Raw genomic sequence first — 26,378 nt, 5'->3', positions numbered from 1 at the left:
GGCTCAAATTGCATCGTCAAGTGGATTTCTGAGTTCGAGCATGAAATATAGCGAGACCTTATGAGAAATAACCTCCTTTCATGCACTCTAGTGGCAGAAATCTCAATTTAGAAATTTTGTACAAGAGGATTTAGTGGAGAGGAAGAAGAAGGAGAAGGAAGGTATGTTATTTTTCAATCTTGTTCATTTTGCATGCACTTTCTTCGTGATTTAAACTTAAGAAAGTATATATATCTCTTTTAAAGGTAAAGAAAGAAATTTGGGAGAGAAAGAATAAGGATTTTGTGTTGGAAATTTTCTTTTGTAAGTGATTTCAAACTTCCTATTTTATTTTTTGTCCAAATTTAGAGAAAATAAATATATAGAAATTTATTTTGATAGAAAGTCACAGTATCTGATTTTCAATAGGAAGAAAATCCTTGCAAGAAGAACTCTTGTGAATGAAAACTTCATTTCATAGAGAAAGGAGGGAAGATTTAATTTATTGATGTCATCATATTGCAAATAATTCATGCTTGATAGTTATATAGATAATTATAAACTAGTTAGCAATGATTAATGCAATTTAAAACGGTTTGGAATAGTGATGGATTTGATTAACCTAGTGCATGAAGGTGAAGTGCTAAAGCCAATAAAAAATCTCAAAAGGGATTTGAGATAAGATTATATTTAGGAAATATTTATGTGAATTAATGAAGTATAATAGTTTATATAATTGGGTGTGTAACTTTAGGTTGTATTAAGAAAGGCTATTGCAAGGATCAACTACTAGAAAGGAATTGAAGTACAAAAATTTCAAAGTGGGTAATTTCAATTGTGTTATATCAATTCCCAATTCCTTTTATGTTATTTAGTTTCATTTTATTTATAGTAACTATTGTATATTATAGTACTATATTGACGAAATGATTATTGTATGATGAAAACTACATAAATAGAAATGGAAAGTGAATTATTTGCTTTATAAATAAAATGACTAGACAGAGTACTATAAAATGTAAAGGAAATGAAATATTGAATAATGATTTAACTGAAATGGAAGAATTAAAAAATAAAAAAGGTGCATGTATGCAAATTACAAGAGTTCATCCTCATATTATATTGGTTGGGGAAGCAACGTACATGTGCACGTTAAATGGAAATTATTGTACCTTTATAAGTACATTTAGATGGTGCTCATGTACTAATGGAAATAGAAATGAAAATGGACAAATAAAAAATAACGATAACTAATTTATGTATAAGAAAAACAAAGAAACATGAATGATTTATTTTGTATACCTAACAGTTGTATATAAAATATAATAGAAATTTTATATATATATATATATATATGCATGTAAATGCAAAAGAAAAAGAAAGCTAAAGGAAAATGTTTATTTATGTATATAAAATTTCTATGTCACAGGCATGATTACCCACTGAGTTATAAACTCAAACTATTAAACTAAACTTTCAGGTAAGTGGTAAGTCTCCTGACAAATAGAAATGGCTGAAAGAGAAGAGGAATATATCTATAGAAGACGACGCACAAATGAATGCAGGTAATATATGGTTTATATAAATGTTAAGTATGTGAAAGATTTTATTAGCAGTTTAATGGAAACTGTGTTAGTGGCTCTTCAGTTTTTCTTTGGAATGTATTTGATAAAATGTTTTTTGAATTTGAAGAAATGTTATAAACGTCCGACTGTCTGTTCCTGTCTTATTAATTCGAGTATTCGGGCCGGGTCGTGGCACACTCAACTTAATTTTATGCTCCTCTTTTAATGAACACTATTATGCGTCATAAACCTTGCAAGTCTCACCACCATCTTATAGAATTTTCACTTAAGTTTGAGGGGTACCTTTCTATCACACAACCGTCCTAATGCATTCTGTCTATAAACATCCTTGTTTGCACTTCTTACTTGTAGTGATAGTTGAAGACATTGTTGGATCATGAAATTTGTTCCATATAAACCCCTCATGACATTTGCAAAAGCCAAAGAAGGCCATAATAATTGCGCATTGGAAGAGAATGATTTTAATTAGGCTATCCTGCCACTGGTTCAGCCAAAAGCAGGTCAATATGATTCATATTAAACATGAACTATTCTATGCTCAAAAGTGTGTGGCAATCATTAGATCCTAACTCTGTGGATCTCAAATATTTCAAGGGGATGCATCTGTGCAACTTAAATGAAGGGCACGTTGATAATTAACAATATCAGCATGCACCCTAACAGCAACAAGAAATCAGTTGTGGTTGGCAATCCAAGATGGACATAAACGGGAAACCTCAAAATACTCGGTGCTACATTAATCAAATGCTCCAGCATAGCTATAGCTAATTTAGCATAAGCTGCATAACCATTAGTTTGCAAAAAATAAAAATAAAAAATAAAAATAAAAATAAAAATAAATAATAAATAAATAAAAATGAAAAAAAAAAAATTAGTTTGGCATTTCCAACCATCTTTACAATTTCCTAAGGTATTTGTTCACTTGAGCTATAAAAGAATACCAGATATTAGTTTTTATTGAATCTGAGAGTTTGAACTACAAAGAAATCATTCATCATTTTCTTCTTTTCAGGTTAAGAACAACAGATGTGAATTCCCAGCGAATTTCCTCCAGGTTGAGTGTTGGAGACTTCTTAATTGAACAAATGCCCTCAAGAAAGACGGATTTATTGATAGATTAATGGTAAGAAAAAACCAACCTAAAAATTCAGGGCAAATCCTCCTCAACTCTCCCGGCAGGTGAATTTACATATTTGTGTTCATTATGTACTAAATCATCCATCTTATGTGAAATGCATATTGAATACGCTCTTTATTTCTTATAAATTTTCTGCAAAAGTAGATTCCTTCGTTGCATTTGACGCTTGAAAATTCCGGATAAGCAATACTTCAAGCAAATCAGTCTATCGTGCGACACAACACACTTTTTCTCATGATAAATGAACTGCTGCAAGCTGATACTAGATATCTTTCTTGAATATGATTCAAATAAAATTTTAAAAGTAAACAAGAGGAACAGTTCACTCAACTTTTATATTCATGTTAAACTCAAGATGAACCTAATGAACTCATCACCTTTTATATTTTTCCTTGAACAAAATAAGTGTCTACCCCTGCATAAAGCTCCAACCAAATTGAAGTCTGGGGACAGAAGTTGTATTTTATCAAGGTGCTAACATTTTAAGAACAAAATATGACTGATGCAGCGCAATTAACAAATAGGATTACCTAATGAAACTAATATGCTGCATAATATGCTTTTACGCAAAGAAAATTTTGAAGATTCACATATCACAAGTTAAACTAGAATTTAAATTTATGTTATCAGTGTTTCTAGAATATTTTAAATATGATAGAACGTATAGTCATCCAATTTCAAAAGAGATGACTAAACCTTAAAATTTTATTCATAAACATCTCATAAATTACACCATTTTTTAAATACATAATTTAAAAATGCAAACTGACACATCAGTTCAGTATAATACCTATATCAAGTTGTTATCCTTCTGTTGTAAACAGACTTTCTTCTTTCATCCATTTAAGCTAAGGGAGATTTTCCTGAAATAATTATCCGAATAATTTAAACAATTCAATGGCTAATTATATTTCTAATCATTGAAATTCAAAAATTAGAAGACTGTATACATGCAGATCATTGTATGTAAATCATAAAATAATAATTTATCATGGGCAATAAATAATGATGTAATTATAAATATATCAATAATAGTATAAAAAATTTATCACATATCAGTTCTCTTTATCATAAAATTTTAATTTTTAACTTGTTTTATAGTTTAATATATCCATCACAAGAGCACCATCTAATTTAGTACTATTAAAGACACATTCATCTCAATAACTTTTCTAAGACTAACCCCTGAGGTTATGCAATCATTTTTCAGGTTGGTACAATGCATTCCCAACAACTAACAAAAGGGGGTGAACTCAATTTTTCAACATACACATACAATTACTTCTAACTATCATATTCATTGAAATGATCATATCATATTACTTATAATAAATTTCACACAACTTTTTTTTAATAAATAATATGACTCTATTTATCAATGTGCAGAGGTTTATAAAAGAGAGTATTCATTTAGTCATTTCTAACAACAATTAACATTAATCATTAACATCAAATGCATATAAGAAGGCCATGGTTTAAAATTGCGCAATATGAGGCTCGCCTTGAGGCCCGCCTTTGCGCAATTCCAGTAAAAAATGCCTCGATGCTAACGCCTCGAGTTATTTTTATGAGGCTTGCGCCTCAACTTGGTTGAGGCCCGCATTGAGGCCCGCCTCGCCTCACTGGCATGAGGCTTATGCCTCACACGATATATATTAAAACTTACATAAATCTTGAAGTAAATGCCCGACATTAGACTTTATAGGAGAGGAGGAAGGGGAGAGAGCAGTTCACCATAATAATGATTCAAATGAAGAACCCCTTAGTGATGACAGTGCTGATGGCTTATGAGTTCTTATGTGATATATCATTGCTATTTATTTTTTGAAATCAGAGTTATATGTTAATAAAAAGAATACTGTGATTTCTGAAAGATAGAATTTTGAGTTGAACTATATTTTATATTGTCTTATTATTGAAATATTTTGATTTCACTTCATATTTTATGCTTTTTTATGTTTTATATTATTTACTCATTAGTATATAATAAATTTATCATTTTATGTTTACGCAATCTATTGATTTTGAGTCTTACGCCTCAAAACGCCTTAAGGCTTACGCCTCGCCTCACGAATGAAAAACGCCTCAATACTCGAATACGCAATTTTAAACATTGAAGAAGGCATAATAGTTGATGCATCAAATTTAAAAGAAAAACAATTTTTAAATTTTGAAATTGCGACAGATCAAAAGTTACGGAGTCATCTCTCGAGTACGAGAAATTATTACGTGCAGAGTCCTTATGTAACTCTATGTCCGGACTCCAATAAAATCGTGACACGTGGATTTTTAATATATATTTTTTAAAACTCGTTACTTAACGACCCGGTCTGGTCCAGAGGTGAAAATTTTGAAATTGCGACAGATCAAAAGTTACAGAGTCGGTTCACTTTTCATCTTTGATCAAGGATTGCTCTCCTCTCCTTCTTTAGTCCTCATTTCAGTTCAGGCGCTTTATCATCTCTTTATTTCATCATCTTTGAACAAAGTTAGGTTTGTCATTCTCCTTCAGTTCATATTCAAAGAAGGATCTCTCTCTCATAGGCGAAGCTACATACTTTGTTTGGCGTTTCTCTCAAAACAGTTTTTAGGCTTTAAAGTTTAGGCCATACGCTCGGCGCCTGTTTGCCAATGTCGCAAGCCTCTAACGAATGCCAAAAAGAAGCACATTTTGTGTTTTTCTCCGATGTGAGCAGTGGGACGACAATATTGGCATCCCAGTATTAAAAAAGCGAAAATGGCAGTCGGTTTGACGTACAATTGGATGCTCTCGGCTACTGCAAACCAATGAATGTCGTTTGTCCGGAGATTATTAGGATGTATTATTCAATTATTTATATTCAAATGCCGGAAAGATGAATGCTTTTGTACATCAACTATGTAAAACTTTATGTAAATTATAAATTTTTGAAGTTTAGTAATTTTTGAGATTATAAACAGTGTATATGTAGAAGAGATTTTTTTTTTACTTGTGTTTTTTTTCTCGAAACACATTATGTATTGACTTTGTATTGCATTTTATAAGTTAGGATACACAGATTTCAATGATCTATGTATTGTTTTTGTTGATTTTGTGATGATTTTTTAACTTGTATGCAGGGTTTATAGAAAAGAATTTTTTTGAATTATGACCATAACAACACAGGTTATCCATTATACTCTAGATGATCTGCCAATTGAAATTCTCTTGCCTATGTGTGATGACGAAGACATCGTGTGTAATACTCTCAAAAATATTTAAATTAATGTAAGCTTCAACTTCCTCTAAATGTTAGCTTATTTTTATATACATTCCACTTTAATTCCAAGCATTTTTGACATATAGAAGTATATGTAAATTATCAAACTAATTGTTTAATTGATTGTATTTAATTGCAGTATATGGTTTAAATGACAGCTAGATTAAAGGCTAAGTATTAGTAAATTATTTAATAGTATGTACTTATATTACTGTAACAATTCCACTCAATTATTGTAGCAATTCCACTTAAACCGGCATGCATAAAGCTAATGGAAGTCTTAGGGCTGGGAATGGCTGAGAAGGTTTAGTGAAATTAGAAGGGTTATTATCATTTTAATAGTGTGATTTATTCTGTGGAGACATTAGCTTCTTTTCCCCACCCGTCCCTCCTTGGACATCGAAAGCCAACTTCAAGCTGAGTAGCGGGAGCCACTTGGTGAGGCTGCTGCTGTGAGATGCTTTGAAGGAGGATTTCAGAGAATAAATTTCTGAAATCTAGTTGCTGGAATTCATTAAAATGCTGAAGCTGGTTGTGCGGAAGAGTGGTGGAAACTGATGCAGGCTAAGTTGATGTAACTTGTTACTCTTTTGGTTGAAGAAAAAAGGTAAGAAGGGAAAGTGAAGAAAGGAGACTTAGGAGAAGAGATGTCACATTGGGGTGAATGAAGAGAAACTTCTTTCAGGTAAACTTATAAGATTTTTCATATAACTTATTATATGTTATTTGAATGCAGATTTGAATGATCAACAATTATGATTTAGATTGTATATAAGAGGAAAGGATGCAAGGGTATTTTAGGGGAACAAATTGACCCGACTTCCCTAGAGAACGAGGTGAGATACCCAAACAAGATTATAAGAATTAGTAAATGTTTTATTATTGCACTTCTTCTTGATTATGTTTATGATTACATGTATTCTAGTTTATTTTGGTTATTTTGTATGAGTATGGCTGTATATGTATGAAATTGTTTATGTAAAGGATAATCTTTAGCAATGTTAATGATTTCATAAGCATAAAAGGGTAAATATTCATAAACTAGTGAATGAGCAAAAAGCGCAACTAAAGTGCAACTAAAGCGCAGCTAAATGGCAGCTAAAGCGCAACTATGTCATCAAAAGCATATGTCATTAGGGCTAAAAATGATGACTATATGAAAGGTGAAATAAATTATATATGGGGGATAGGCCCACACAAGGAAAGACGAAAGACCTGATGAGATAAGCCTACACTCTTAATTCTAGAAGTTGAAAATTTTGACTCAACCCTGAATGAGAGAACAGCTTCCATTCTAAAAAGTTGGGAAGTTAGACCCAACCTTGAATTGGAAAGTTGAAATGGTGCAAAAGCTAAAAACCATTATATAACTTATTTAAAGATGTGGAATAATTTTGGCAAGATAAATAATACTGCTAGGCACTTTCAGGCTCAATATGACATTTCAATATGTGTTTAACTATGTTAGCATTGTTAAACATTTCTTATTTGTTTATTATTATTTCTTATATATTGCTGGTGTATTTCATTGAGCAATAGCTCATTAGCAGTGGTTGTATTGCAGGTAAGGGAAAGGAGCCCGTAGGACACTAGGCGAGAAAGAGGTGACCGTCTGTTTTTTATAAAAATATGTTTTGGAGTACAAAGAGATCTTAGAGGAAATCTGAATAATAGCTGTATAAACCTTTTGATAAGTAAGTAAAGTTCAAAAATTTTAGTAGAGCTCTGTAATTGTTTTAATTATGTTGATGTTCAGTAGGTAATATTACATACTTCATGTTATTAAGTGTGGAGTTTAATATGTTGAAATCTTTCTCTGTTATACTCCAATTTGTGGTAGAGGGTGAGCCAAACTGGGGTGTGACATCGTGGATGTACATCTTTTGTTTGATTACTTCTCCTTCTCTTGAATTTTACTGATCTATTCCCTTTAAATGTGAGAGGGATAAGAAGAGAAAAATTTTGGAAGAAAATAGAATAGAAACATCAATAAGGTGAGTGAACCGAGAGAAAGGTGCCCAGGTGCCTTGGATCTAATCTCATGCCAATAGAGATCAACATGAGAAACTTTTGGTAGAGATGGAGAATCTTAATTTTCCATGAAGAAGGCCAAATGGTGTGTATGTGTGTGTGAGAGTGAGAAAAGAGAAAATCTAGGATAATTCACAACTTTAATGCAAGATGAAAATAACATCGTACCATATTTATAGAAATATGGTTTAGAATTCAACTCGATACAAATCTTATCTTCTAATCTTAAATTGAAATCTAATATTATCATCTACTTGAAATTTTAAACTAATATTATTTAAAATGAGAATTTCTACTTAATTTAAATTAAGATAATGGTAATTTAAATAATTATAATTTAAACTCATGAGCCAGTCCAGTTCAATCTAGACTTTGGTTTAGGCATGATTGTTTATTTAGGTGCTGTTTCATCTGAATAATTTCCATTATTTTCCAATGAACAAATCAAAGCACTTAACCTACATTTTACATCTCATTGCATACCTTTTAGGTTGGGAAACTGGAAGGACAGTAAAAGAACTTCTAAAAATGTCAGGATAGCAGTAACGAGGAACAAAGCAAAGAGCCATACCTTAGTGTGTTCTTAATCTTTCTAACATGGGTTGAAGGTCCCGTTTGTGGCGTGCATAAGTCAGCAGGAAAACCTACCTAGAAGTTATTAGCATACCTTCCTCGCTTAAGTTTTCTTGGAAGTTTCATGCATAGCTCTAGACTTCCTGGAGGGATAATTAGTGAACAATGAGAATATAAAACACAGCTAATGAATCAGTCGACCTGAATGGTTGCACGTAAGGAACAGTAAAAGGTTAGTGCTCCAGACTAAATACCTTGAGATAAGTTTAATCACATGAACTAGAGGCAACTCCATCAGAGCATCTTCACTCAATTCACTCGAGGCAAAAATATCATCAATTCGTTTTCTTTTGTGGGATTTAAGCCTCTTAGGTTGACTTATTCTGCCGCATTAACCACATAAAATAAGATGGCTAAGATAAATAAGGTGCAAATAAGCTGTAATCATTTGAATTCATTTAATAAAGCTAACCATCCAAAAAAAAGAGGTACCAAAGGATTTTCTGCACAGTTCAAATAACAATAAGAATAAAAAGACAAATAGCTCAACATTTTTCTTTCTTTTTCCTTATGCTTCTGCATCAAGTTGTAACAGATATAAAAAGGATTAATTAAATTCTGTTATAGGTCCACGGTATCTCAATGAATTAGTGAATGAAATGACCATTCATCTCATGCTTATTTTTATGAAGATGTTATCAATATAGTTGGTATCTTCTTAGGCCATAAAATCAGTGAATATGTGGCAAGAAAAAAAATGAAGAACGACAAGAAGAACATATGCATGAACTCTCAAGAGCACTTACCTATTAGTTACAATTGCCAAACACTGCATTTATTCCCAACCATTATCTTATCAACTTCAAGTTTAAGACTATAAGTGCTGACGCATGGATATATTTTGGGTGAGAACTTCATATAAGAATGAAAATGTGAGATTCCTTTGATTTAGATGAGTGATTCTCCCGAAGACTCGAATAGAATGGGTGAGTACTCTCTAAAATTTAGGTGCATGAATCTATTGTTGTCTCATTTATATTTTTTTTCCTGGTAATAGATTCTTTCCATATCTCTTTTCAATTCTATTTCTATTTTTTGATGTTTCAGGTTGCATCTCTTGCACTTTATTCAACAAACATCTATTTTTAGAAAAGATATGTCCATTTAGCTTCTTAAGACTCATGAATTGTTGGTCATTTAGATAATTGGAAACAAAGATACACTATAAAGGAAGGTTAGGCTAAATGAGGTTCTCCGACCGTATCATAATTTTTTCATGAAGTGTACCTATAAAAGAACAGTGAAATGCACTTAATTGGATACTAACAAGCATGATCCCCACTTCACACACTAGGACAGTCAAATCACTGATGGGACTATTGCAAACCCTTCATAGCAAAAAAAAAAAAAAAGAAACCCAAGTGTATAGTAGACAAAATACCTTGATGTTCTCTTCCTTTTTCTCTTAATGTTTTCATTTTCATCAGCAGTAGAAGGTAGAGCAGGCACAGGAGGCAAATAAAAGTGGGCAGATTTAGCACTGTTCACCAAACCATCTGCTTTTGAATTTTCTTCATCATCTCTTTCGGATTTATCTCGAGACTTTTGTGATTGTTTGTTTCTGTGGCATTACCAAAATAAACAATAAAAACATTCAAACAAAAGATATATTTTAATAGGTCAAGATGGTTTTAGTATCAACATTTGGTATTAAACCAAGTAACCATCAATAAAAAAATTCAGCGTCATATATTTAGGCTTCATTTGGTACAGCTTTTATATTGCTTTCTAAAGTAGTTTTCTGCACAGTTCAAATAACAATAAGAATAAAAAGAGAAATAGCTCAACATTTTTCTTTCTTTTTCCTTATGCTTCTGCATCAAGTTGTAATAGATATAAAAAGGATTAATTAAATTATGTTATAGGTCCACGGTATCTCAGTGAATTAGTGAATGAAATGACCACCCATCTCATGCTTAATTTTTATGAAGATGTTATCAATATATAGTTGGTATCTTCTTAGGCCATAAAATCACTGAATATGTGACAAGAAAACAAATGAAGAACGACAAGAAGAACATATGCATGAACTCGCAAGAGCACTTACCTATTAGTTACAATTGCCAAACACTGCATTTATTCCCAACCATTATCTTATCAACTTCAAGTTTAAGACTATAAGTGCTTACGCATCGATATATTTTGGGTGAGAACTTCAGATAAGAATGAAAATGAGAGATTCCTTTGATTTAGATGAGTGTTTCTCCCGAAGACTCGAATAATATGGGTGAGTACTCTCTAAAATTTAGGTGCATGAATCTATAGTTGCCTCATTTATATTTTTTTTCCTGGTAATAGATTCTTTCCATATCTCTTTTCAATTCTAGTTCTATTTTTTGTTGTTTTAGGTTGCATCTCTTGCACTTTATTCAACAAACATCTATTTTTAGAAAAGATATATCCATTTAGCTTCTTAAGACTCATGAATTGATGGTCATTTTAGATAATTGGAGACAAAGATACACTATAAAGGAGGGTTAGGCTAAACGAGGTTCTCCGACCGTATCATAATTTTTTCATGAAGTGTACCTATAAAAGAATAGCGAAATGCACTTAATTGGATACTAACAGGCATGATCCCCACTTCACACACTAGGACAATCAAATCACTGACGGGACTGCTGCAAACCCTTCGTAGCATAAAAAAGAAACCCAAGTGTATAGTAGACAAAATACCTCGATGTTCTCTTCCTTTTTCTCTTAATGTTTTCATTTTCATCAGCAGTAGAAGGTAGAGCAGGCACAGGAGGCAAATAAAAGTGGGCAGATTTAGCACTGTTCACCAAACCATCTGCTTTTGAATTTTCTTCACCATCTCTTTCGGATTTATCTCGAGACTTTCGTGATTGTTTGTTTCTGTTGCATTACCAAAATAAACAATAAAAACATACAAACAAAAGATGTATTTTAATAGGTCAAGATGGCTTTAGTATCAACATTTGGTATTAAACCAAGTAACCATCAATAAAAAAAAATCAGCGTCATATATTTAGGCTTCATTTGGTACAGTTTATTGCTTTATAAAGTAGTTTTTTAGTATAAAAAAATTTTATTCAAAAAATTTTTATACTAAAAATTTATTTTAGAAAGCAGTAAAAAAATTGTCCCAAATGAAGCCTTAGTTTCATAATGAATTTTACCTTAAAGTTCAATGAAGTAAGCAGCATTTTGATATAAACATTTAAAATTTAATAGTTCAAAACTCTGGAAATTACAAAGGAATTCAAATAAAGAGGCATACAATAAAGCGATTGGAGAAAGTTATGATCGGACAAGGTTATGAAATAAAGCATGAGAAAAATCATATGCACATCAGAGAATTTAGAGGTTTTTATGCCTAGAGGACCTTTGATCTTTATATAGTTTTTACTACTCTTGAAAACGCACATGGTAAAGCAGCAAGAATGAATTCAATGGGTATCAAGGAGAAAAAGGAGATCAAATGTGTATTGAAGCTATTAAACATATTTACTAAACGGCAAACAATTATTAGAAATAATTACGGACTGATTAAAGATTTTTCTAATTATAATAAAGTTACCTGAAAGATAGCCTTAAGGTCATATATTTGGGTATTGGTTATCTACGGTGCTTAGAAAAAGGGGATCAAATATTATGTTGATGGAATATGGTTCAAAAGTTTTGGGTAAGAAGTTGGAGATGGAGGCAAGGACAGGAAAACAGGAGGAATAATGCTGCGCTTGGCAAGCTTGGCAATGTTGCTATGTTGTGCAAAGCTATTTTATATTTTGTTATGTATTGTTATGTGTTGTGCTATTGATTAAATTACATAATTCTTTTGTGAAATCACAACTTGAATTACTAACAAGGGTGTTATAAGAGTAGAAACTATTTGGCATAACTGTTGGCATTGATATTACATGATTAAATAATAAAAATGATTAAAATTTTCATGTAAATTAAAAAAGAGGTAAAATATTTTAGCTTCAAACATATCAATGTTAATAAAAAATCTAGTTGAATACCATAATTATTAATTATACTAATAAACTACATAATAATGTGACTAATTCGAATAACAAATTTTCCAATGCAATCAACAATTATCTGGTTGTCTATAACTAACACATTTAATCTAGAAAATTTAACACCAAATCATTAAATCAAACTGATTGTATAGTAACCAAATCAGTAACTAATGCATAATAAATTAGAATATTCTGTTTTCTTAATTAGACACCTGCTGGTTTTGGGGAAACATGCTAGTTTATAAATAATAATTGAAAGTTATTTAAAGTTAGAACATGCGTTTAATCAAAATAGGCACTTGCGTTACCAACCCAATTTACACCTCCAATCATGACATCAACAACAGATTTTTAAATCAAATATAATTACAAAGATCATGAAGTTATGTAAATAAACGTTCGCATATGAAATGTATTGGTGCAATTGTGATTTAGACATTAAGATCACTGTTGATGGGTGAAATTTGATTACTATATTCTTATAATTTATTTATTTATATATCTCTAAAAAAAGAAAGATATAAAATATGCATGAACTGACTTTAATGATTCTAATATAGCCTTTATATTCTCTAATTCTTACAGACATTTAATGGATATTTTTCGTTTGCCAAGACACCAGCTGCTTCCAACTCTTGTGCATGGTGTCAAGAGGAATACTAATTTCAATGTAAACTTATAAAACAACAACAACAACAACAACAAGCCTTTATCATACTGTGGGGTCGACTAAATGAATCATTTTTTTACATTGACTCATGTTAAGAGTTAAAATATTATTTAAATCTAATAAGAAATGTCATTTCTAATATTTTTCCAACCAAATTTTTTTAGGTCTACATCTAAAGAGTAAAGCCACTCATCCACCTGAGAATCCTCATCTGTATAAAACTTAACTTAATATTATGCTTCTCTTTTAATGGCCAACATTCTACGCCATAAAGCATTCCAGGTCTAACCACCATCTTATAGAAGTTTCCCTTAAATTTGAGGGGGGCTTTTCTATCACACAACAAGCCGGATGAATTCCTCCACTTCAACCATCCAGCTTGAATTCTACTAATAATATCCCCAACTATTTCACCATCACTCTGAACAATAGACCCAAGATATCAAAAACGTGTACTCTTATTAATGACTTAATCACCAAAAGTCACAATCCCCCACTAGATCAATTATTACTAAAATTACACTTCATATATTCAATTTTAGATCTACTCAAACGAAAGCCTTTAGAGTGTAATATTTACCTCCACAATTCAAGTATACCTTCAACTCCCTTTCTAGTCTTATCAACAAGAAGAATATCATCAGCAAAAAGCATACACCATAGTACAACCTCTTGCAAATATCTAGAGAGAACATCCTTGACTAAAGCAAAATGATATGGGCTTAAGGCTAGTCCGTGATGTAATCTAACTTAAATAGGAAAATACTTGGCCAAACCACCTCGTGTTTAAACTAGGGGTGCAGCAGGCTTGGGATCAACTCATTGAGCTCGAAGGCTTAACGAGTCGGAATTCGAACACTTCGTTACTCGACTCGAGAGCTCGTCGATTAGTTCGCGTAAGAGAAGACGACGCGGGAGGGAGCGAGATTTGGGAATTAGATTTCGTAGGCGGGAAAGGGATTCGCAGGCAAGAGCAGGCTTCGACGGAGCTCAACGGGACGACGGGCGACGGAGCTCTTCGCGACTTGAGAGGATGAGCTTATGGCTTCAACGACGAGACGATGGTCGACGAGCTCGTGACGACGAGGGAGACTCGCAGACAACGCAGGTCGGGAAGGAGCTTGACGAGCCGCTCGACTCTACTCGTTTCATGAGACGAGTATAGCTCATCTTTGGAGCTCGAGCTCGGTATTTGGCAGTCGATCTAGACTCAAACACCCCCTGAGTCAAGCTCGACTCGATTCAGTTGCACACCTAATTTGAACACAATTAACAACTCCTATATACACATTCTTAATGACTTGAATATAAGCATTATTAACCCCTTTCTTTTCTAGAACTCTTCATAGCACTTCTTTGGAACTTTATCATATGTTTTCTCTAAATCAATAAATATCATATATAGATCCTCCTTATTCTCTCTATACTTCTCCATCAAACCTCTCAATAAATGTATAGCTTCCATGGCATGAATTCAAATTGATTTTGAGAAACATTAGTATCACTCCACAACCTATGCTCCATAACTCTCACCCGTAGTTTTAAAGTATGAAAAATTAACTTAATTCCCCTATAGTTCACACAATCTTGTGCATCACCTTTATTCTTAAAAATAGGAATCAACACACTCATTCTCCACTCATCTGACATCTTTTTAGTCTTTAAAATAATATTTAAAAAGTTAGTAACCCAATAAAATTCATTCATCTCCTATGCATTTCCACACTTCTATTGGAAATCAAATCCAACAGCTTTTCCACACTTCATTTACTATAAAACCTCTCTAGCTTCAGTTTTACTAATACGCCGATAAAAACAAATCTTTATTTTCATTTAGGATACTAAATTAACTATAGTCAATTGCATTCACATAATCCTCATTGAAAAGTTTAGAAAAATATCTCATCACCTTTATTGAATATCCTCTTCTAATAAAAGTACTTTTTTATATCATCTTTAATACACTTAAGTTGAACTAAAGCCTTACTACTCTTATTTCTTTGTTTGGCTAACTTATATATATATATATATATCTTCCACCCTGCTTAGTATCTAATCTATTATATAAATTATTAAAAGTTAAAATCTTTGCATCTCATATATTTTTCTTAGACTCTTTACAGAACTCTTTATATATTTTTCAATTATTAGAATTTTTACATCTAAATCATTTTTTATAAAAAATCTTCTTATTTTTTATCTTTTATTACACATTTTGATTTCACCACCAACTATTTTTACTATTAAGAGTTTTTTACTTTGATATTCCACGCACATCTTTAACAGCACTATCTACTTTTTCCCACATAACTTTAGCTTCCTTATACACAGACAAAATCTTAAGATCTAGCATCTTACATTCAAAAATATTTTTGTTAATATTCTTTAAAAGCCTCCATCTAATCCTAGAAAAAGGTTTTACTTTATTTTTTATTTTTCGTCCCTTCATATTAAAGTCCAAAATTAATAATCGATGTTGGATATATAAACTTTCACTCGAAATAACTTTATGATCTTTGCAATTAAACGATCTATTTTTCTTCAGTTGATTTTCTACATGGTGGCACAATAAGTTCTTTCTATAAGAAGTTAAAATTTCCACGTAAAGAATGTCCATCTAAGAAATCAAAACAAAAGAATGATTAAAAAAACATGTAGAATACCTGAACGATCTCTCTCGTTTCCTTTTAGGGAAACCAGTAGCAGTAAAATCAGAAGTTTCAACAGATACAACAGACAAGTTGGCAAAAGCATCTTCCATAGAAATAATGATACTGTTGTCTGCCGATTTTTCTTCAGTTGAGCTTCTGAATTTATTTCTTGCCTTTCTAAGATTATTGTTCCTGCTACATAAGAAAAAAAGAACAAATAGGAGCATAATGTTCAATAGGTCCCAACTTCATACTAAATAGATAATAACTGAGTGACTTACATTACTATTCAACAAGATGAAACAATTTAAAAAACAGAGGACATATAAGTTGGAAACAAGTTAATGTCCTCACCTTGATGCATTCTTGTTACTTCCTGGGTTAGAACGCTCTCTGCACAATTTTGAGACCTTCAGCATTAATAAAACTCATTATATTTCACTAATTACATTCAAGTCGTTGGAGATTAGAAACTTTGATCCACCTAAAAAGCATACCGTGACCTTTTCTTGACAACTCCAACATTATTTTCAGTATCAGGAGCTGGAAGACACACAACTGGTGTGAAGTCATTGGGACCAATTGCAGGACGCTCACCCTCCCGACCAACAAAATTTGAAATAAGAACGGTTCTTTTTAACTGCTGAGCCGCCTTGAGCATAGGCACTTCATGGGGCAGTAAAACTTTCCACCTCCTGAATTCCCACAGAAAATATCATTAGCATGCAAGTTAAAAACATTTTAGATATCATCCAGATATTGCAATAGAAAAATATTCATTAAACATGCACAAGTTAGAAGGCCTGTTCGTTTACCTTCTGCATTGATTATCAGTACGTCCAGGTATGCATGCTGCAACCTTGGACCATCTATGACCATGCTCTGCTATTGCAGCCAGAAACTTAGCATCCTCTTCTTCAGTCCATCTTTCCAGATTTAAAGATGGATCCAAACAATTGAGCCATCTGAGACCATAGAAAATTGATGAATCTAAGAAAAACTGTATTCTATTGTTTAGTTTTTAGATCCAAGCATGTTACCTTTCTCTGCATTGACTTTGAGTCCTACCAGGGATGAACTGAGCTATTTTTTTCCAGTTTTTGGCCCCAAAAAGAATGACTGAAACTTTCAAGCGTTTATCTTCATCCACGGACCACCTTCCCACCCTTTTCCTTTCAGGGAGAAGGGTGTTTCTCCATCTGCAATAATAGAACTTTTTAGTTTAAGATAGCAAATCAGAATAACGAAATCAGGTTAAACAAAGTAACCTGCAAAAATAAACACTTGAGAACCCACAACACATGAAAATGATTATTCATTAAAGTTGCAGTTGTTGATCAGTTCAATCAAGCATGTATAGTATTAAATAAATTTAAGATAGGCTATTATTTGATCAAAAATTACTTATGGGCAGCATTAGAATTTAACTAAAAAGACCACAAGTTGCATTAGAATTTTACTAACAATACTCACAAGGCGTGCAAATCAAAAAAGTTGGGAGAAGAGGATGGAGCCATTAAGAAACTTTTAGGCCTTGACTATAATTTAATGATACTACTTTGCAGTGACTCCATAGAGGGCCCTTGCTTTAACCATAATTTAATGATGCCAATTTACCATAAATTACACAATCAAAGGTCATGTGTTACATCCTTACTGGCATAAAACTTTTGATAGTGATCATGAAAGTACATTTAATATGACTTTGTCTCTTTGTGAGATAAAATTATCCAAAATTTAACATCTTTATAAAACTAGTCTGGAGTATGGATGGCTAACTGCTATGAGCTCGGAGTGGTCATATATTGCTTAAATATTTTTATAATTTATATTTCTTGAGAATTTTGTCTTTTTTATAATAGGAATTGAGCCCAAAGTGATATGTTATGGAATTTGATAGCATTTTAAAAATAAAAATTCCTCCTGCTTGAGAATTTTTTGTCAACGTAGCAATCATCGAGAGTGATGTTTAAAGGATCTGCATTTTCATATTTTTATTTTGAGAATAGACCCCTATAATTATGATATGCAATGAAAGTGCCAATCAAAGGGGTGCTTTAGTAAAAAAATTTACTTCAAATCTTGTCGACTATGCAACTCGCTTGCATATGATTGGGTTTGTGATTTAAATGAATTCATTTAAACATTCCTTACATTACAAATTTTATTGATTCTACCACTATATATAAAGGATTATGTTTGAAAGTTGAAACAATCATTGAACTTTGCAAGTGTGGTGATACTTAGAGATGTTGTTTTGAAATGAATTTCCTTAGAAAAAGGCATCAAAATCCTTATACAAATAAAACAAAAAATAGCTTTGCAAGATTCTTGGTCGAGTATATGAATCTCAATGCATGATGATGTAAGCTTAATAAATTAAACAGCAGGAAGGAAATTTAAGATCATTCCTTGAATACAAATATTTTAAACTTATTGCATTGGTCTTTTTTACGGGGTTCAAGTTTTGTCTACTCAGATCGAAGTTAAAAAGTAAAATTTATGACCCTACTTTATATGTAAGGCACCTGCTTGAGAGAGTGTGTATGTCTAGTTTGACTTTAAATTTTCAAAATAATTGCAAGTCTTTCAAAATATTGCACACCTTTCAAAGCAAGAAAAATTTATATACATGTTCTTTCTAGTTCTCAAAACAATTTCTAATTATAAATTTAAGCATTTAGCACATTTATCAATACACAATTTAGAGGACACGAGCTTTTCAGTGCGCTTGAATGATTTTTAAGGCATTGCAATTATTTTTTACATATGATGCGTGAACACAATTTAAGAATTGTCTAAACTCAAATATGTGTACTTTTAATGGCAGATGCAAAATCATTGAAGGCACTCATACTTTCCAATTTCAGTATTGTGTCCACATTATATCCACTTGGAGATTTTTAATTACGGATCCGCTTGTGAGAGTTTCTAATTAGAATTTTAATTGTGTCCTTGAACCATTGCCAATTTCCTTCCATTTTGTCCATATTTTGTTCAACTTTGGGTGTGCAATGCGAAAATCTTATTCGTGCTCTTAAGCGGAATGTCGAGTTCTATTTACACCCATAGGCAAGCTACCAAGTTCCCAATAAGTCTAGTTTGTATTCAATTTTGGTTCATTTTCAATTAACATGACAAGGCATGTACAGCATTTGAAGTGTATATCTTATTCTTATTTTTTTTTTCTTTTTGTAGTCTTTCATTTTAATTTTGCATGTTATCAAGTCTAGATATACATTTTATTTTCATTTTCTGGAGCTATTTCACTAAACAATAACTGAGCCTCCTGACACCTCTCCATATAGAGGCAATAGGGGGAATGTTAGGTCTGTCCACAATGTCAAAAAAAAGCGTTTACAGAGGTGTGAAACACCATTATTGAGTCTTCCACCCCACCACCCAACAAAAGCCTGTATGGGTCTTAATTCCTGCACAAGAATTTGCAACATAGGGTTTCTCCCCCACATCAAAAAATGATGCATATGATTAGGTATATGGCAGTCGAGTCTTCTCTCCATTACACAAAGAAAAGCACAAAGGGTTTTCTCCCCGCCACATGAAACATATTATAGATCACTTGCACGAGAAATATGCAAGCATAAAACAAACTTCACACATTGACATCATATTAAAGCAGCTTTGCATTATACCTTTGTGTACATTTTTGCAATATATCAAAGCAGCTTTGCATTTAAACCTTATTCCAATAAGGTTTAGGTCCATGTTCAAACCATGTTCCAACAAGGTTCCAACATATTTCAAGCATGGTTCAGAAATGATAAATGAACACAACAAGGTGTAGTTTAAGAGATATAATAAAAAATTATAACACAACTGAGTGTAATTCAAGAGATATAGAATCCATAACATGACATGGTATAACTCAACTGACATAACAAAAAGTCATAAAATAACATAGTGCAATCCAAGAGATAACATAACATAAGTAAATTGAGAATCTTAAAAAAAAAAGGTCCCTACGGAATTATATGATATCATGTGCAACTTCCAGAAGATATTGTAGTTGTTCTCCTTTGATATCTAACATTGCATTAAAAAAGCCAAATTCAATGTCACCTTGAACTAAATTCCTTAGAAGATAATACTTGCTATAAATTAGCACAGCTTACACAGAAAAAATGAATGAACAAGCTCTTGAAGATCTCAAGATTCAAATCATTCTCATCAAACAAGACATAATAGTGAGCTGGTATGCTTAGGAAGACAAACTTATTATCAAAAGCCCCACATTTACATCGAGCTTCAGCAACATATTTATAAAATATAGATTAGTGTAAAGTTCAACAATGTCAAATGTTGCACCATTGCCTCCAATGTTGACACAATAAGGTCATTAGCCTCAACACCAAATAATTTTTTCCACGCACCCCAACTCTTCATGGGACCTACGCAATGTAATGTCCCTCTATAGGTATGATTAGACAAACATGTACACACTAGTATAATAACAAACAAGGCAATTCCAAAAAAAGACACAGAAGACAAAATAATAAAATTCAAACTACCTAAACATTCCTCAAACCTTACTCAAATCTTGTTCGAACAAGGTTCAAACCTTGATCAAATCTTGCTCAAACATTTTTCAAAAAAGTTTCCAACCTTGATTGAAACTTGTTCAAACCTTGTTCAAAAATATGAAGCATGTTCAAATAAGATTTGATCAAGATCAGTACCTTATTCAAATAAAATTCGAGCCAGGTTCCATCCACGTTAGAAGAAGAAAATACGATGATTATATCATTTTGGGTTTTAGGTTTGGAGTGCGAACAACTTTTCAAACATAAATAATATCACTAACAATGAATATCTAGCCCAAGACGAAGATGAAAACTTTGTCTTGAAACTTCCTGCAGATTAATGACACAAGAACGACAATCACTGAAGGCTAGGAAGGTACTAAGAAGACAAAAGGTTAAGCAGCTTCTTGATCTAAAGTTTGAGTGAATGCTTGCTTGAGGGTCCATTAGAATTCTATTAATATAAAGTAGAGGTAGTTTAGTCTGACACATATATCAGGTATATTTCCCAAAAAAATAATTGCAGACATATTTCACCAATTATCACTATTATGTAGTATACAAAGTCAAATTTCAACTTTTCCCTTCTTTTTAAACTTTTTTTCATTTTTTACGAGTTGTGTGTGTATACAAACATGCAAATATATAATCCCTCAAAAATAGAGTAAACTTCAAAATCATCCCCCGACTAAGTATTATGTGGCCATTTTAGTGCCAAAGTATTATGTTGCTCTAATTTAGTCCTTTGACCCTACAAAATGGATTCAAAATTGTCTCTTTGCGAGTAACTTGGGATAAATTTTGTATAGTCGAAAAATTAAATTGGGATCAATTTTATATCACAATTACAATATTAGGGATCATTTTGAATCAATTTTGTATAATCTAAAAAATAAATTAGAGCAACATATTACTCTGAGACTAAAATGGCCACACACGAATAGTCAAGAGACTCTCTCTCTCTAGAACGAGAGAACGAGAGAAAGAGAGAGAAAAGGAGTAGAGAGACAATGAGTTCGAGAGGTAGAGACGATGAGAGAGTGTGTGTGAGAGATAATGATAGAGGCTCATTTTACAAATTTTCCTTGTGCAGCAACAAGGGTAATAAGGATCTTTTTCGGCTAACTTTGATGTTCTAAATGCAACAGTAGGGTCAGTTTTGTGAAATGGGCCACTATTACGTTATTTTGATTTTGATAGAAGAATTTTGAGCTAATTTCATGAGATGATACATTCATTGTTCGTCATTTCCATGATCTTTGATTGAGTTGAATTGTGGATCAAGTTTCAAGGTCAATATAGATGTAAAATTATATGACGCATGTAGCCAAAATACAAAAAAATACACATGATAATTGATTGAGGTAATCACTAGATGAAGTTGCTGATTGGCTAGATGAAGTCATTAAAATGTGGTGCCTAGTTTATATTACCACGAGAAGAAGATGGCTTCAAATTGTTGAATCAAACATATGCCAAAATAAAGTTAAAATGTGAGCATAATTTGAGAATGGACCCAAGACATGTAGGAAGATATAGGCACACCAAGAGCATGGAGCTTCAGCTACTGCAAGGTCTAAGGGGTGTATGCTATAATGGATTAAAATGAATGAGACAACTTCCACCCACCCACCTAAACGGGTTCCAACTTAATAAAATAGTAAATTCGAAAATGATGGCACACTAATAAATTACAAAACTTAGTTGGAATTATGCTTATAAGAATGCTGTATTAATAGATTGGAGTAAGGACATTAAGAGGAGTTATACATAAGAAAGTCATGAAAGGGTAAATGCTGTGACTATTATTTATGTTAGGAACTGCCAGGCTGCCAGCCTTCTCAGGTCCTTCAAGGGAAGCAGACTTTAATATTCCATACAACAGAAACTTTCTAAATGTTGAGATCAACCATAATATTGATCAAAAGTTTGCGCTTTTCAAAGATGACAAAATGAAATGGAAAAGAGATCGACTGACCTAACAGAACATTGATTGCTAGTACGGCCATCCAAATGCGATGCCACGATCTGCCAGCTGTTATCACCAAAAGTTTCAACAGCGGTGCACAATTTTGAATCTTCTTCTCTAGTCCATTCTCTATTTAAAATATGAGGATTAAGACTCCTCTGATATCGTGCCAAGCACTGAAAGGGAGTCCTATTTGTTCCCAATGTCGAGGCCATGTCAATCCAATTGTAAAGCCCTCTATCTTGCACGGTAAACAAGAGTTTCTTGTCTTCCAGTGAAGTCCAAGGATTGCAATTGATCATTGGATCTTCATGATTCAACCACCTAACATGAAAGAGTAATATATTAGAAAATTTAGCTTCTTAAAATGAAGTAATCATAGATTCATAATAAGATGATCTAACAACAAATTCAAATGCATGGAGAAAGAAAATGGACTCATAATGTCTAAGCACTGAACAACAAAAAAATCAGCAGAAAATGATTTAAAAAGAAATTTGCCTAATTTCATTAGAGTGGACACTCCAAGACAAAATAAACAACAATAATTAGCCAGAGTAATCAAAAATCAAATTGTTATTAAATTACTTAAAGAGTGAAAGTGTGTATTTCGAGAGGTTTAAGCAAAGTCCATGTTGGAAAACTTCTTAAAATGAATTAATCATGGCTTCATAACAAGGTTATCTAACAAAAATTTCAAATGCATGAAGAAGGAAAATGGACTGGTAACGTCTAAGCACCAAGCAACATAAAAAATCAGCAGAAAACAATTTAAGAAGAATTCCGCCTAAGTTCATTAGAGCGGAAGCTCCAAGGCAAAATAAACAACAATATTTAAGAAGAGAAATCAAGAGTTAAATTGATGTTTAAGTTACTTAAAGAATGAAAGTGTATATTTTGAGAGGTTTAAGTAAAGCCCATGTCGGGAAACTTCTCTTCTATGTATGAAGCAACCAATTCAAGCCAATTCAATTGGATTACCCAAATAGGGCATGAAGAAAAACTAAAATCAGTGCAAACAAAGCAAAAACTGTCAGAAACCATATCTACATTCAAACTTCACACAATGTTCAAGGAAAAAAGCTCGGCACTAACATCTCAGGCCATATGTAGTATTTCTGCAAGCATAACTGGATAGTTAACCTATTTTGCGACGCCATCAATAAATTCTACAAGATGAGTGTGTGTGCTCACTTGCTGTTAGTTAACCTGTTTTTCGTTGCTCACAACCTCCAACAATATGTCAACTAATCTTGGTTGCTTCTTCTTTTAGCGCTTCTAGTGCTTATTGACTAACAAAGTAGCATTTGCATGTTCCAATTATGCTTCTCACTGTGCAAAGCAGTAAATCTTAGTACTGTGATCATTGCAATTGACTTAGTTCATTGTTCAGATTGTTTAGAATTGTATTTTATTGAATTTGAATTAGGTCAGGATTCAAGGATGATGAATACATTAATCAAAAATAGATTAGCAATAATTATATTTTAATTCTAAAAAGAAACTTCTTATATAATTTTTAAGTAATCACGAATTAATTTAAAAGCAATATATGTATGTCTACATATTAAATGGAACTCAACTAACCACCTTTTACTTTGAAAAGAAAATCAAGAGCCACGAGAAGCTCCATTGATCACGCAACAGGGGGACCACGGATAGCTTATTTAGCCTGGTAATGGCTAGTTGCGTACTTTAGTGGCTATTGTGACTTGGCCAATATCTATGACAGTTAGGAGAGGACTTTGAGCTGATTTTGGGGACTTCATTTAGGCTATAAAAAACAACAACAACAACAATAACAACATCAACATCAAGCCTTTATCCCACTACATGGGATCGGCTACATGAATCCTTTTTCTCCATTGTGTCTTGTTAAGAGTCAAATTCTCATCTAATAAAGAAATGCCATTTTTAATATTTTATAACCAAGTCTTTTTAGGTCTACTTATACCTTTCTTAATATAAGTCAAATCTAATACATCTATTTTCCTAACTGGAACATCGAAGATCAAATGATTAATGAAAATACAATAAAAAGAGCACAATGGTCAGATCATTTTGGTGTAGAAATTTAAAGAATGAATCAAAGAGTTCGTCGACGAAAATCTACTTAAAGCACTTTGGTTTATCCTTCTTCCTCAATACCTTGTAGCATAGTTGCCTGCATGTTTTCATTTATATATTTGCAGCACATTTTGTATATATTATGTATTTTAAGTTGTGGGTGTGTGACTTATAAACTGCAAAAAATCTTGGAAGGCTTTAAAATTGTATTTCTTGTGACCAAGTTAGGAAAAATCTAGAGGAAGACTTGAAGAAGATAAGAGGTAAGTTAAACTTGAAAAATCTTGTTCTTTTCTTGAGATTTTCATGAACCAAATTTTAGGGTTTGGATTTTTTTTGGAGTTTTCTTTAGAATAATGTTAGGGCTTGGTTATGCCTATGTTTCTAAGTCTTAAACTTGAAGTTTGCTTAAGGAAAACCTAGGTTCCAAAATTAGGGTTTTTGTTTTTACATGAGATTTTATTTAAGAAGGTTATGGGAGATGTTTAGAAGCAAGTTTATATGAGAAATTTGATTTTCGTTTATTGATTTTTAGTTTTTCCAAATTAGGGTTTTTCCTAATTTTACATTTCTATGCTTGCATGTAAACTAAACTTATTCCTAAGGGTTATGGGAGCTCTCTAATTAAGAGAATTTAGACTTTTTGAGAAAAATATTTTTTTCTAGTTTTTTTATGAATAAATCCGAAAATTTAATGTCCTAAGATTAGAATTAGAAAAAGGGATGTTTTCGTATGCAAATGTAATGATATAAATGAAGTATTAGGTTTCCAAGATGTGATTTTCAAGTAAAACCGAAATTTTGTTTAAATTTTATTTATTTAAGGGATGCGACAAATTATGGGTTATATTAAAGTAATTACCTATTAGGATCGATTTATGATTTATTTAAGATGTAGGTTATTTGTGATGAATATGCTTATGTGGTTATGGGTAGGTGATTGTGTATTAGTGAACTTAAAGGAAATGATTAGATATGGCATGTGTAGGGTTAGTGTGTTATAGTGGTTTAAATTTACATAAGAGGCTTATATTATAATGTTTCCCTTAGGTTTTGAAAAGAAGAAGTAAGGAAAGATTGGTGAAGTGAAGGTTTTCAAAATGAGGTAGGAACCTCTTACCCTACATGATCATATTCCTTTATGTTTTACATCTTTAGTTAATTGATACATGACAATTGCATATCTTTAGTTAATTGATATTTGACAAATGATATCTTTAGTTGATTTGATACATAACAAATGCATGGTTTATGTTTAACACTCTAACCATAAATAGATGTTCATTTCATACATTAACTTCATGTCCAAGACAAATGGTTGTTATAAAAAGGCTACATTACATACATATGTCTATATGGAAAGATTATATAAATGATTGTGCATGTTGAAGGCGGAGTACCAAATATGATGCGAAAGCACAAATATGGCTCTTATAAACAATACGGAATAATATGACCCTTTGTGGCAAAAGAGGAAAAGAAATGAATGATCAAAAAGATGTTTTTGTACCTGATCAGTACACTCATGGTACTCCGGTACGGTTGTATAAAATAAAATATGAGAAAACATATAACTATGACAAATATAAGCTACGACATCCATAAAAAACATGGCATGCATATGGCATATGACATTCATAAGGCATCCAACATTCATAAGACATATGAAAACTACCATGTGTAGCAAAACAATCAAGGCATTTCCCCTACTAGCATACATGTGAATTTTTCATTTTAAAAGGCATGTGAAAATGTTAGGGTTAGAATTTTCCTATTGAGCGTTAGCTCACTCCCTCGTGTTGAGATACTTTTCAGGAAAACGACCTCCAAAGTAGGCCTGTCAATTTCTGAAACGACCCGAAAACCCGACCCGAACCCGACCCGA

The 26,378-nt window shown here is 32.3% G+C and overlaps 1 protein-coding gene across 12 annotated transcripts in view; it reads right to left on the bottom strand.

Annotated features, from left to right (window-relative positions):
- The window catches only part of LOC110103393, a 52,074-nt gene that overhangs the window by 2,757 nt on the left and 22,939 nt on the right, over positions 1-26,378 (bottom strand). For 3 of the 12 annotated variants that reach the window (XM_020832084.2, XM_028698180.1, XM_020832087.2), the window contains exons 5-15: positions 22,436-22,750; positions 16,957-17,115; positions 16,732-16,881; positions 16,414-16,611; positions 16,271-16,309; positions 15,929-16,111; positions 11,283-11,462; positions 9,988-10,167; positions 8,801-8,929; positions 8,545-8,689; positions 3,494-3,566 (exon numbers count right to left, since the gene is read on the bottom strand). In XM_020832084.2, the coding sequence (XP_020687743.1) occupies positions 8,650-8,689; positions 8,801-8,929; positions 9,988-10,167; positions 11,283-11,462; positions 15,929-16,111; positions 16,271-16,309; positions 16,414-16,611; positions 16,732-16,881; positions 16,957-17,115; positions 22,436-22,750 (1,573 nt within the window). In that variant the 3' untranslated portion in view covers positions 3,494-3,566; positions 8,545-8,649. Of the gene's footprint in view, positions 1-3,493; positions 3,567-8,544; positions 8,690-8,800; positions 8,930-9,987; positions 10,168-11,282; positions 11,463-15,928; positions 16,112-16,270; positions 16,327-16,413; positions 16,612-16,731; positions 16,882-16,956; positions 17,116-22,435; positions 22,751-26,378 lie in introns of those variants that run through there. The other 9 variants (XM_020832086.2, XM_028698181.1, XM_028698182.1 and 6 more) reach the window with 9 other exon arrangements.

Source organism: Dendrobium catenatum, unplaced genomic scaffold (assembly GCF_001605985.2).
Source record: "Dendrobium catenatum unplaced genomic scaffold, ASM160598v2 fragScaff_scaffold_1056, whole genome shotgun sequence".
Classification (NCBI taxonomy): Eukaryota; Viridiplantae; Streptophyta; class Magnoliopsida; order Asparagales; family Orchidaceae; genus Dendrobium; species Dendrobium catenatum.
Note: the sequence above shows the minus strand (reverse complement) of the source record. Positions and strands in the feature narration are given on the sequence as shown.